General features: G+C 38.9%; 1 protein-coding gene across 1 annotated transcript; it reads right to left on the reverse strand.

Annotated features, from left to right (window-relative positions):
• Positions 1 to 1,214: 1,214 nt before the first annotated feature.
• LOC118834972 (high mobility group protein HMG-I/HMG-Y-like) lies at positions 1,215 to 1,505 on the reverse strand. Its single transcript, XM_036742405.1, has one exon. It carries the CDS (start codon positions 1,503 to 1,505, stop codon positions 1,215 to 1,217), a length of 291 nt encoding a protein of 96 aa, XP_036598300.1.
• Between the last annotated feature and the right edge of the window lie 9,958 nt (positions 1,506 to 11,463).

Consider the following 11,463-nt stretch of genomic DNA (forward strand, 5'->3'; position numbering starts at 1 on the left):
GTGATGATTTGGGGAGGATGAGCAAGATGGAGTGGATGGAGGAGGGGTAGGGCAGGTGAACATGAGCACCAACAAAACTGCATGGCTGAGTCTGGAAGCCACAGAATGTAAGAACAAAACCGTTTTAAACAAGAAAACCAACAAAATGTGTTCAGAGGTAGATTGTGAACAGAGGGAAGATATAACCAGTTCCTGGCGGGGTGGGGATGGCATTCTGAAAGGAGGGGTGGGAGGGGGGCGGCTGGGGAGGAAAAAGCCTTGCAAAACATGCATTCCAAAGGCAAAAATCACAGGCCAAGGAAGGCCAGTCCAGAATTGGGGGAAATTAAAAGCATTGTCAAGTCTCCCTTCTCCCCACATCTCCTGAGCAGCAAGGAAACGGATTATTCAGACCCTCTCCCTTCCCCTTAGCTACTTCTCAATTAGTGCCTGACACCCTAGGATCCAGCCCAGCCCCATTCCAGTTTGATGCTCAGGAAATGCCAGAGTGTCTGGAGAGGGAAGGAGGGGGAAGGGTGGGTATTGGGGCCCCCCTTCTACTCCCAGTGAAAGGTCTGATCCCACCTCCACCCTTGGGACCAATTTTGACTGGGTAGAAGGTAGAGAGGAAGGGTACTGGGGGTCCAGAATATCCCCAGAGAAGTCTATTAAAGCTGAGCTCTTAGTATCAACATACTCGCAATGGGTCCTTCCCTCTCCAATCCTTGAGTTGGGGTGGGGGAGGGGAGAGATGGGAAAACAGGAGCCCGGGTCCCATTCCAGGGGGGCAGAAACAAAGAAACAGGTGTTGGCAGCTAAGTCAAAAAGTTTGCTCTGTCCAGGGAAGGAGGAATCCAAAAGAAATCCCAATCCTGGGACAGGGTGGGTGGGTCTACGGATGGATGGATGTGGGAGGTAGGGGGAGGGAGGGAGTGTCCCCAGAGGCTCAACCACCTGCTGCCTGCCCCACCCCGCCCAGCACAATCCCATATAGGATGGCCAGGGTTAGTGTGAGCACGTCCAATGTGTGAATGGGGAGGCATTTTTCCCAGGTAGAGCTATCATTTCTCTGACCAGTAAAACCAGGAAGGACAGATTTAAGGAAGAGAATGGTGGGGGAAGAAACACGGGGATTTAAAGATCAACGTTTTTCTGTCTAGTCCCAGAATGAGAGGGCCGCCGCCATAGTCATCGTCATTGAGGGGAATGAGGTAGCGAGATGTAAGCAGACTTGGTTACTGCGGCTCCTCCGAAGACTCCTGGGATATGCATTCTTCCTCTTCCTTCTCCAGCTTTTTGGGTCTCCCTCTTGGTTTCCTCCCTGGTGCAGTGGTGTTTTTCCGGCCCATCGTAGCCCCCTGGTTCTTACTCCACTTTGGTCTGCCCCGAAGTCTCTTGGGAGTTGGTGCCTCAGTGGGTTCCTTCGGGGGTTGTTTGCGGGGTTGGCCCCGCTGTCTCTTCTCAGACCCGTCTTTCTCCTGCTTGGAGGCTAGGGAACGGCTGGACTTTGAACTACATTCACTCATCCTCCCCTTTCTCTAATGAGAGGTGGTAAAGGGTAGGGGGATGGGATTCTGTCTCCACGTGGTCCTGGGGCAAGGGGCTGAAGGTGCGTGGTCGAGTGTCTGGCTTTATTCTTTATTTCATCATTGATCTTGTCCAATTATATAATCTATCTGGGATGTGAATACAACCAAATATTCATTCTTATTCTCTCAGATATAATATTGTGTTGATTTTAAGTCCATATTGAAATGTGCTTGGGACCTTATAGTGATCAATGGTACTAATGTAGTAGTAATATTAACCCGTGATAAAATAACATCGGTAGCTATCATACTAGGAAAATCCTTAAATCATTGGCTCTGCCATGACAGAAAAGTTCTGAGTTTGGTTTAGGGAGTTTCTTACTTCTTTGGTTCATTGTACCTAACCCAGATAGTCTGGAAAGTTCGTTATTTGATGGCCTCTGGAGTATTGTCACCAATTCCCTTTATTTCTGTAGGCAAAAAAATGGACCTTTAATGGACTGTAAGACTTACAAGCATTCCTGATGAAAACATGGGGATGAATAGAATATTTGATCTTCCCTGTCACCAAGATACTTCTCTATGGTCATTGTTTTTCTTTGTTGCTTTTCCCTCATATTGTCTGCCTTTTTTTCTGGCTTTTAAGGTTGATTTCTGCTTCTAGGGCCCAGGGAGCACTGTCCCAAGTTTCTTGTGCTGGGGACTAGGGTCTTGGTTACTGTTTTTGTGAACTGGGACCCCAGGTGCTGGCAGCTGGTGTCTGATACCTTACCTGTTGCTCAGCTGGAGCTGGTGGGGGTTAGCTAGTGTGTGCCTGGTATTGGTGCTTGCCTGCTCTACCACCTTGGGGCTCAGGGTCTCCCACTAGTTTACTGAGGTAGGGCTTTCCACTAGCTTGCTGGAACACTTCAAATCATGCACTGGTCTCTTTAAGAAACAGCAAGAGGTACCTATCCTTTAATGCCCCTAGCCTCTCTAGTTAAAAGATTGCTGCACCTTGTCTTCTTGCTGCTTTTACTATTTCAGGATTTTTCCTGGGGTAATATGCTCTGGGTTTTTCAGGGTCAAGAAAGGAGGGTGAGAGTGACTTAATGCTTACTCCACGATTTTGGCTTCTGGAAGTGGAAATATGTGACTTTCACACATTCCATCTACGGGCTGACAGCTCCAGGAGCAGCCGTTGCCACAGCTGCTGATGAATCCATCACTCTCAAGATCTGCTCCTGGTTTGCTGGGCTGTATTGGCACACCCTGCACTGGACTGTGCTGTCTCACAGAGTTTGCGCAGACCCCTCCTACAAAGGGTCTCTGGCATCTGTCGTCTGAAAAGTCCGGAAACAGCCACTGCTGCCAGTAATTCTATCCCCCAAGGTCTGTTCCAGCTTTGCTGGACACAGGTCTATGCTGGGCCACATTCTGGGCTAGACTGCCCTCTACTCTCAGCCTGGTGCAACAGACCCTTCCTGTTGACTTCTCAGGTTGTATTGGGCTGGAAATCTGCCTTGCTCTGTCTCCTTGTGGGTTCGGCCACACTAGAATTATTCTGAGTCACTTTTTAAAGGTTTTGAAGGGTTTTGAGGGGGAACTTGGGTGAGTCTGTACTTTCACTCCTCCATCTTGGTTCTCAGCCTGAATAAAATATTTGAAATGCAAACAAAAGATCCAAAAGAAAAATAGATACATAAATGCATTTGAGCAATTAGAAGGGATAAATGAAAATTAAAAGTTTACATTCTAATGGAAGGGGGTAGGGAAAGATAAATGTCACCTCAGACTCTGATAGTATTCTTGGAATATAGACAGGTAGATGCAACACAAGAGTGTTTTCCCCCTCTTTTGTCAATTTTAAGAGAAGAAAAGGTAAGGGAAGCATAATATGGTAGAAAAGAGATAAAGGAGAAGGGACAGAAGATAAATTTCTGATTATTAGGCTATCCCAAAACAGTAGTATACAAATATGAATCTGCAAACTGAGTGATAATGGGGGGGAGGATAAACAAACCAAAACCTACTAGACATATATGTTGGCTATATCTGACAATTCCAATGACAAAAATATATCCAAATAATTAGTATATATATATATATATATGTATGTATATATATATCTACTTTCATATGTGTGTGTATATATATATATATATACTATATATATATATATATATATATATATACACACACATATGAAAGTAGATACAAACAATGTTTTTTACACTCAACAGAAATTGCAAAAGGGTATGGAATCCAGTTTTCCAAGGATCAACAGAACTCAAGATGCAATCCAAGGTGGTGTACCTTAAGTGTTCAATGAAAAGGGACTTCCAAAACATTCCTTCAAGATAAAACCATACCAAATAAAATGCTGCTTTACAACCATCCCAGATCACATAAATAAATGAGAAAATACAACCACTGTGAGGGGACAATTAACACAGTAAGTTAGTCTGGGAGAAGGGAAACCTAGAGTGAGTCACCTCAAAAGATCAAAGCAACAACAGCAGTAGCAATAGCAATAAAATAACAACAAAAGAGAGAATTAAACTGTTTCTTAATAAAACTGCACAAGAAGAAAAGAGTCTTCTTAAATAGAACTTAAATAGAAGAAATGATTGTGAAGAAATAGGAGTAAACATTAGAACAGGCTATCAACAGTTGAGTCATTTCATGTGTTTAATGAAATTGCAGAAAGTAAGGGCAAAAAAAAGGGAAGAGAAGAAGATTGAGGGAGATATGTGATATGCTCCACTCAAATCCTAACAATAAATGAAAACAATACTTATAATCTCTCAAGAGTACCCACAGAAAAAACTGGAGAGACAGCAAAGGAAGGTAAAGAAACAGGAAGAAAAAGAGGAAATTTCAATCCAGTATGGTGAGCTGAGCACCACTAAAATATAATCCCAGGGAGTAAAGGAAAGAGTAATTATATAAAAGTATATCAGGTCCTTACAATGGGTGTAATCTGCAGGAACTTGATGCTTAAAGAGTCATTACTTCTGAAACAGTGCTGTTCCTCCATTGATAGCATCCTGATACAGAATATGGGAACTGACATATAGAAAGAAAGAGATGCACCCAGAGGGGAGATTTGATGGCAATCAGGAACCAAGAGTACAAAATAGGGGCTAAAATCATGATAATCGAAAACTAAAATAAACTAGAGAAAGAGAAAGGAGATCACTAAAAGGAAAAAAAAAGAAATTTTGAGAGCTACTCAACTGACACTGGAAATGCTAGAGGAGGGACCAAGGAGTTGCACATGGACACTTTAAATATAGCTTTATGTTGTCAATCCTTTCATTTCTTTTCCTAGTTAAAAAATATTTAAATACTGAATATGGGGTCAAAAAGAAAGCAAATTATGATAGGGTATTTTTCTAGAAAATAAAACAATGAACAACCATAATGATGAATATGAATTGAAAAATTCACCCAGAAATGGAGGGCACAATAGAAAATGGAATAGAAGGCTGAGTCTACAAGAAAAAAAACATTTAAAACATAAGTACTTACTCACAGTTAAAATAAGGGTCTAAAGGAGATGTTTTTATGCCTCAGGTGAATAAAAAAAAGTGAAGGTGGAAACCATCATCTCAGAGAAAGAGATAAGAGAAAAAATAATCAAAGCATATGATGAGAAAAATAGCATTAGATCTAAAAACATCATGGAAAATAACATGTTACCAATAGGATAGATAGATAGATGGAGATATACATACATATATATATATATATATATATATATATATATATATATATATATACACACACACATATATGTATATATACATATATATATATATATATACACATATAAATTCACTAAGTACTCAATGAAAAATTTAAACAAAACTAGGGATTTAAAAGTGTCCCTTTTAAACGTAGGTGAATGCAAAGAAAAAGGAATCAAGATGTAACTCAGGTACCCAAAAGGCATTTTTTTAAAAAAAAGTACTGAATGGGAATCAAAATTAGAATTCAATACTGAAAAGTACTGAGTGGAATAAAAGAGAATAGGAATACCTCTCACCTATGCTGACACATTTGAAAAATAATAAAAAAAAAACATATCATAGGCTGTAAAAATAAAACATCACAAGAAAATATAGCAGAAATATTAAAATTATATCCTAATAACTAAAATAAAAGAAATATATAATCGATAAATAAAAAGTTAAGGATTCAAATTTAAATAAAAGCTAAATAATAGAGATCATAAGAATGAATATATTTAAAAAAAACAAATCACAGAGACAAAAGACTTTTTGAAAGAAAACCACAATGTGACAATATAATAAAAATTTGAGGATGCAGCCAAAATAATCATTACTGTGATTTTTTAATATCTCTTATCACTTTCATCAACAGAAGAAAGAGAAAAAACCAAAAACTTACGTGTGTAAAAAATTTTTAAAAATACATGGAAACATACAAATTCTACAAATCAAAAGGTAAACCATATTGAAGAAAATCAAGTTACTAAATTCATTAATCAAAGTAGATGGTGCTTCATTTAAAATAATAAATATGCTTTAAAAACTAATCATACTCAAAAATGTGCAAGGGAAATTCACCTCAAAGAGGCAAAATAAATTATTAGAAATTATTTTGTCAAATTTTATTCCAATAATTAATTTAAATAAAATTCAGAAATGTTTAAAAATATTTACTTTATAGAAACAATAGCAACATTGCATCTGGAGGACTAAGATACTCAAGGGAATTCTTATTGTTATTGTAATCAGTATTATTATTGTTGTTGTTACTGCTGCTGCTGTTGCTATTATTTCAAGTCAGGGTGAAGGAAACTTAGCAGTACCAAATCTGAAACAATACCATGAAGTACAAACCATCAAATTATTTTCTACTGGTAAAGAAATAGGAATGTTGTTCAATGTAACAAATTAGTTATAGCAGATCAAGAAATAATCAAACCTAGAACAGTGTTTGATAAACTCAAGAGTATCACCTAATGAGAAAGGCTTCCTTATTTGACTGAACAGCAACAATAGGTTGTATGAACCGTGTCTTCTATGGTTATTTTTTATATAGAGGAAGAATACGTGAAGAATGGAGGTAATATTGACACATTTGAAGTCTTTTTTCTGGGACAGGCCTAATTCATTCCAGTCCAGTGATTCTGATTGGAGTTTACAATGCATTGAGAAAGTAGTAGATGAAATACAATAAATGCCATTTATTAATAACAAAAGATACAAAAGGATGCAATAAGTTTAAGAAGAAAATAAATCAGATAAAATGTCCATTCTTCTCCTCATCTGCTGCATTCACTTCATCAAGTACTCAAGTTAGGACTGCAAAGTATTCTCCACAGGTTAATGAGAATTCCATTGAGCTTTGCATACCATCTCCATCTGCATTGGACTCTTTATGCTTCAAAGGGCAACGAAGACATATATCTTCCCTACTCACAAAAAGGAGTAATCCAAGCTCCATTAAGCAAACAAGTACTACTTTTACCACAGGAGAATTGTGTAACATTTCCATGTAACATTGCACAAAGATTTTTCACAAGACCAAGGGAATCTAGAGAAAATGAGCAGGATAATAACAATATCTTGCCTTTATATATAGATTTCAGGTTTGTAAAGAATATTATAAACAGTATATTTTTTGACATTTGCAACATACTTGTGAAGTAGATACTATTTTATCTCCATTTTACAGATGAATAAACTGAGAAACAGAGTAGTACACTAATAAATGAAAATCATAAAACTAATAAGGTGCTAAGTCAGGATTCAAACCTAGGTCTTCTTGATTAAATGTATTTTGCCATTCTTGGGATAACTTGAAGGAACTGAATCACTTCATACTCATTCTCAGTGAGAAAAGATAATTATGCCATAATGATGTTTGCATTTTAAAGTCTTTACACTCAAATTAATAGTCTCAGTGGTGTGAAATTCATTCTCATTTAATTTAACAAGAATTACCTGGCACCAGCATCTTCCAAAGAAGGATGGGGAAGAACACAGACCTCTTGTACAATACTGATTCATGGTAGGTCTGGCAGGGTTCCAAATGACAGAAAAAGAAGAGTGGCCTCTGCTATTAAATCATTATTGAGGTTTCCTACAGTTTTAATCATTTTCAAAGACTTTTCCCCCATCTGAAACAAAGAAGAGTAAATATTTGAGTCTTGATAATTTCAGGTTTTCAAAGTATCCTTTATATAAATAGTGAGCTCACTTGGACATCCTTTAAATTTTGATTCAACTTTCAACATTGATTAAGCACCTACTTTATACAGAGATTGAGCAGAGCTGAGAGAAATGCAAAATTCATTGAGATATACTTGCCATCAATTTACTAACAGTATTTTAGAGGAATATGTGTCACAGATATTTATTGCTGTTTTCTTTTTTTCCCTACAGAAATCCCAATACCTTTTTTCTCATAAAAAGGAAACAAGTCAAACAAAACCAATTAATGAAACAACCCAATCTAATAATACATGCAACATTTCACACTAGTGCTTCATTACCTATTTACTGATGAGAAGTGAGTGTCATACACAGGTAATTATAATAAGTGATGTTTAATGCATTAAAGTTCTGCAATACAAACAAAAAAGTAAGCTGTAATAAGTCAGTGGATCAAAGGACAATATCATCCTGCTTTCTGGAGATGTCAACCCTTTGCTATGATTTTATGGTACGTCATTTACTGATGTACTACATAGGCATTGCTTCAAGAATAAGCCAGGAGACTTTAGTGCAGTATTGCCACGAACAAATTAACCTCTCAGAACCCAAGTAATCTCTCTCTCTCTCTCTCTCTCTCTCTCTCTCTCTCTCTCTCTCTCTGCATGTGTGTGTGCGTGTGTGCACGTGTTCGTGTGTGAATTGGCAATAGAAATCTACCTTACCCAACATGGAAGTAGGATTGGAAAGGGATAATGGAAAGGGGGCAGTGACAAAAGGGAGGGTGCATAAAAAAGGCAATGATAAGAAGCAAAGCATCATTTAAAAGGGGCACACAAGAGGAAAGAGAGAGGGAGAGACAGAGAGAGAGGGAGAGAGAGAGAGAGAGAGAGAGAGAGCAAGGATACAGAAGGAAAAAAACATAGTAGGAAATAGAATTAGTAATCATACATGTGAATGTGAATGAGATGGACTCACCCATAACATATAAGTAGACAAAAGAAGGGAAGAAAAACCACAATCCAAAAACATGTTAACAAGACAAACGCTTGAAACAGACAGATATACACATAGTTCAAATAAAGGGATGGAGTAGAATCTATTATTCCTCAGCTGAGGTAAAAGAAGGCAAGGGGAGAGATCATGATCTTAGAAAAAGCAAAAGTAGAAATTAACCTAATTAAAAGGGACAAGCAGTACCCTAGAGAATCAAACTAGTTGAAACTATTAACAACATTAACAAAGTTTGAGGGTATAATTAATACAAAATCCACATAAATCATCAGCATTTCTATTTGCTAAAAAGAATCATAGGTGATATAGTAATATCACTAATAAATATATATGCATCAAATGGCAGCATCCAAATTCTTTTGACCGCCACCTTCCTCAGTTTACCCTCCCTCTTTATTCCCCTCCCTTATCTTACCATTTCCCACTTGCTACTTCTCCCCTCCTTTCTGACCACCCCCCCTCCCTTTTTTCCCCACCTTCCCCTCCTACCTCCTGTAGGACAAGTTAGATTTCTAAACTTATCAGGGTATGTTATTCTCTTCTTGAACCAGATCAGATGACAGTAAAGCTCAAATACTGCTCTTCTCCCTCCCTTCTTTCCCTCTGCTATAATATGTTTTTGTGCCACTTCATTTGGTGTAATTTACCCTTTTCTACTACCTCCTTACCTCTTCTCTCATACACTTCCATTTATATCTCTTACTTATATTTTTTATCTTTACATCAGTTAATTTATATAGGCATTCACAGTCTATGTGTATCCCTTTCAATTGTCATAATAGCTCTACCATTCTCAAGACTGACATATATATGTATATATGTGTGTGTATATATATATATTTAACATACATAAGATGATATAATCCCACATAAAGATGCAAACAACCTGCCCTTATTAGTGGGGTTTTTCCCCCTGGTTACCCTTTTTTGTCTCTCTTGAGTTTTGTATTTGGAGATCAAATTTTCCATTGAGTTCTGGCCTTTTCATCAGGAAGGTCTAGAATTCCCTTATTTCATTGAATGTCCATCTCCTTGCCTGAAAAATTATGCTTAGTTTTGCTGGGTAGTTGATCCTTGGTTGTAGTCCCAGCTCCTTTGCCCTTCGGAATATCATATTCCAATTTCTCCTGTCTTTTAATGTGGAAGCTGAGAGATCCTGCGTGATCCTGACTGTAGCTCCACGATATGTGAATTTCTTCTTTCTGGCTGCTTGCAGTATTTTCTCCTTGAGTTTATACCTCTGAAATTTGGCTATAATATTTATTGGTGTTTTCAGTTTGGGATCTCTTTCAGGGGGTGATCGGTGAATTCTTTCAATGACTATTTTTCCCTCTGGTTCTAGGACCTCTGGGCAGTTGTCTTTGATAATTTCTTCGAAGATACTGTCAAGGCTCCTTTTTTCATTGTGGATTTCTGGTAGACCAATAACTCTTAAATTGTCTCTCCTGGATCTATTTTCCAGGTCAGTTGTTTTCCTAATCAGATATTTCACATTTTTTTCCTATTTTTTCATTCTTAACGTTTTGTTTTACTACTTCTTGGTGCCTCATAGATGTATTAGCTTCCACTTGCTCAACTCTAATTTTTAATGAGTGACTGTTTTCGTTTTGCTTTTGAGTCTCCTTTTCCAATTGGTTGATTTTACCTCTCAGGGTGTCATTTCTCTATTTAGATTCTGAATCTCCGTGGCCACTTCACCAATCTTTATTTTCCACATTTTCTTTTAGCTCCCTAATTTGTTTTTTAAAATCCTCCTTTAGCTCTTCCAGCAGTGCTTTTTGGGCTGGAGAACAGTTCACATTACCTTTTGAGGTATCTGATGTATCTGCAGTGTCATTGCTGTCCTCTTCCATATTGGTATTTTGATCCTGCCTGTCTTCATAAAAAGAATCTATTGTTCTCGGTTTTTTTGCGTTTTTCTTCATGCTGGTTTGCCTTTTCCTGGCTTTACAACAAATTTCTGCCTTTGAGGATCAGGGCTCTCTGTCCCAGCTTTCTTATTCTGGGGATTGTGAGTCTAGAACTATAACCTTCAGTTTCCTGAGGTGTGGGGGAGGGGTCTGGCTCCCTGACATCTCACTCCCTGTGGGTGCTCTCCAGCACTGTTGCTCTTCAGCAATGGTCTCAGCTTTTTATTGTTTGAGCTGATCTCTGGCACTTCCCCTGGGGGAGCAAGATTATGTCTGGGCTCCTGGTGTTGACCCCTGCCAACTCTGCCTCTCTGGGACTAATGAACTTCTACTATTTGACCACTGAAGCCCCACTTCTTTCTTCTCTGTTCCAGCTTTCTTTCTTTTTTTTTCCCCCAAGGAATTCTCCGGGTGAGGGGGAGAGGGATTAGAGCCGTTTTCCAGGGCATTATGTCTCCCATAGGTTCAAGAACCCGTGTTTAATTCCTTCGGGCTGCAGGCCACAGGAGTAGGTGTTCTCCTGGCTGGTGGCATTGCACGGCCTCTCGTTGCTTCCACAGACTGCCATCCTGTGTTGGGAGGCCTGGGGATCTCCGCCAGTTTCGGGCGCCCGGCTTTCTCCCAGCCTGTCTCCCACATGGATTTCCTGGCTGGCCGCTTCCGGTTTGGTCTGGAGCAGCTCCACTCGCCCCACACTGAGCACTCTCCGATCCAACAGATTTGTGCCTTCGGCCTTTCAGACTCTCCCGGCTCGGAAATTTGCCCCGTGCAGACTGCTCGCGGTTTCTGACTCTCTCAAATCTGCTCACGTTCACTTTTTTATAGGAATCTGATAGACCTGGTGAGAGAGTTCTGGTAAGACAC

The sequence above is a fragment of the Trichosurus vulpecula genome, chromosome 1 (assembly GCF_011100635.1).
Source record: "Trichosurus vulpecula isolate mTriVul1 chromosome 1, mTriVul1.pri, whole genome shotgun sequence".
Lineage (NCBI taxonomy): Eukaryota > Metazoa > Chordata > Mammalia > Diprotodontia > Phalangeridae > Trichosurus > Trichosurus vulpecula.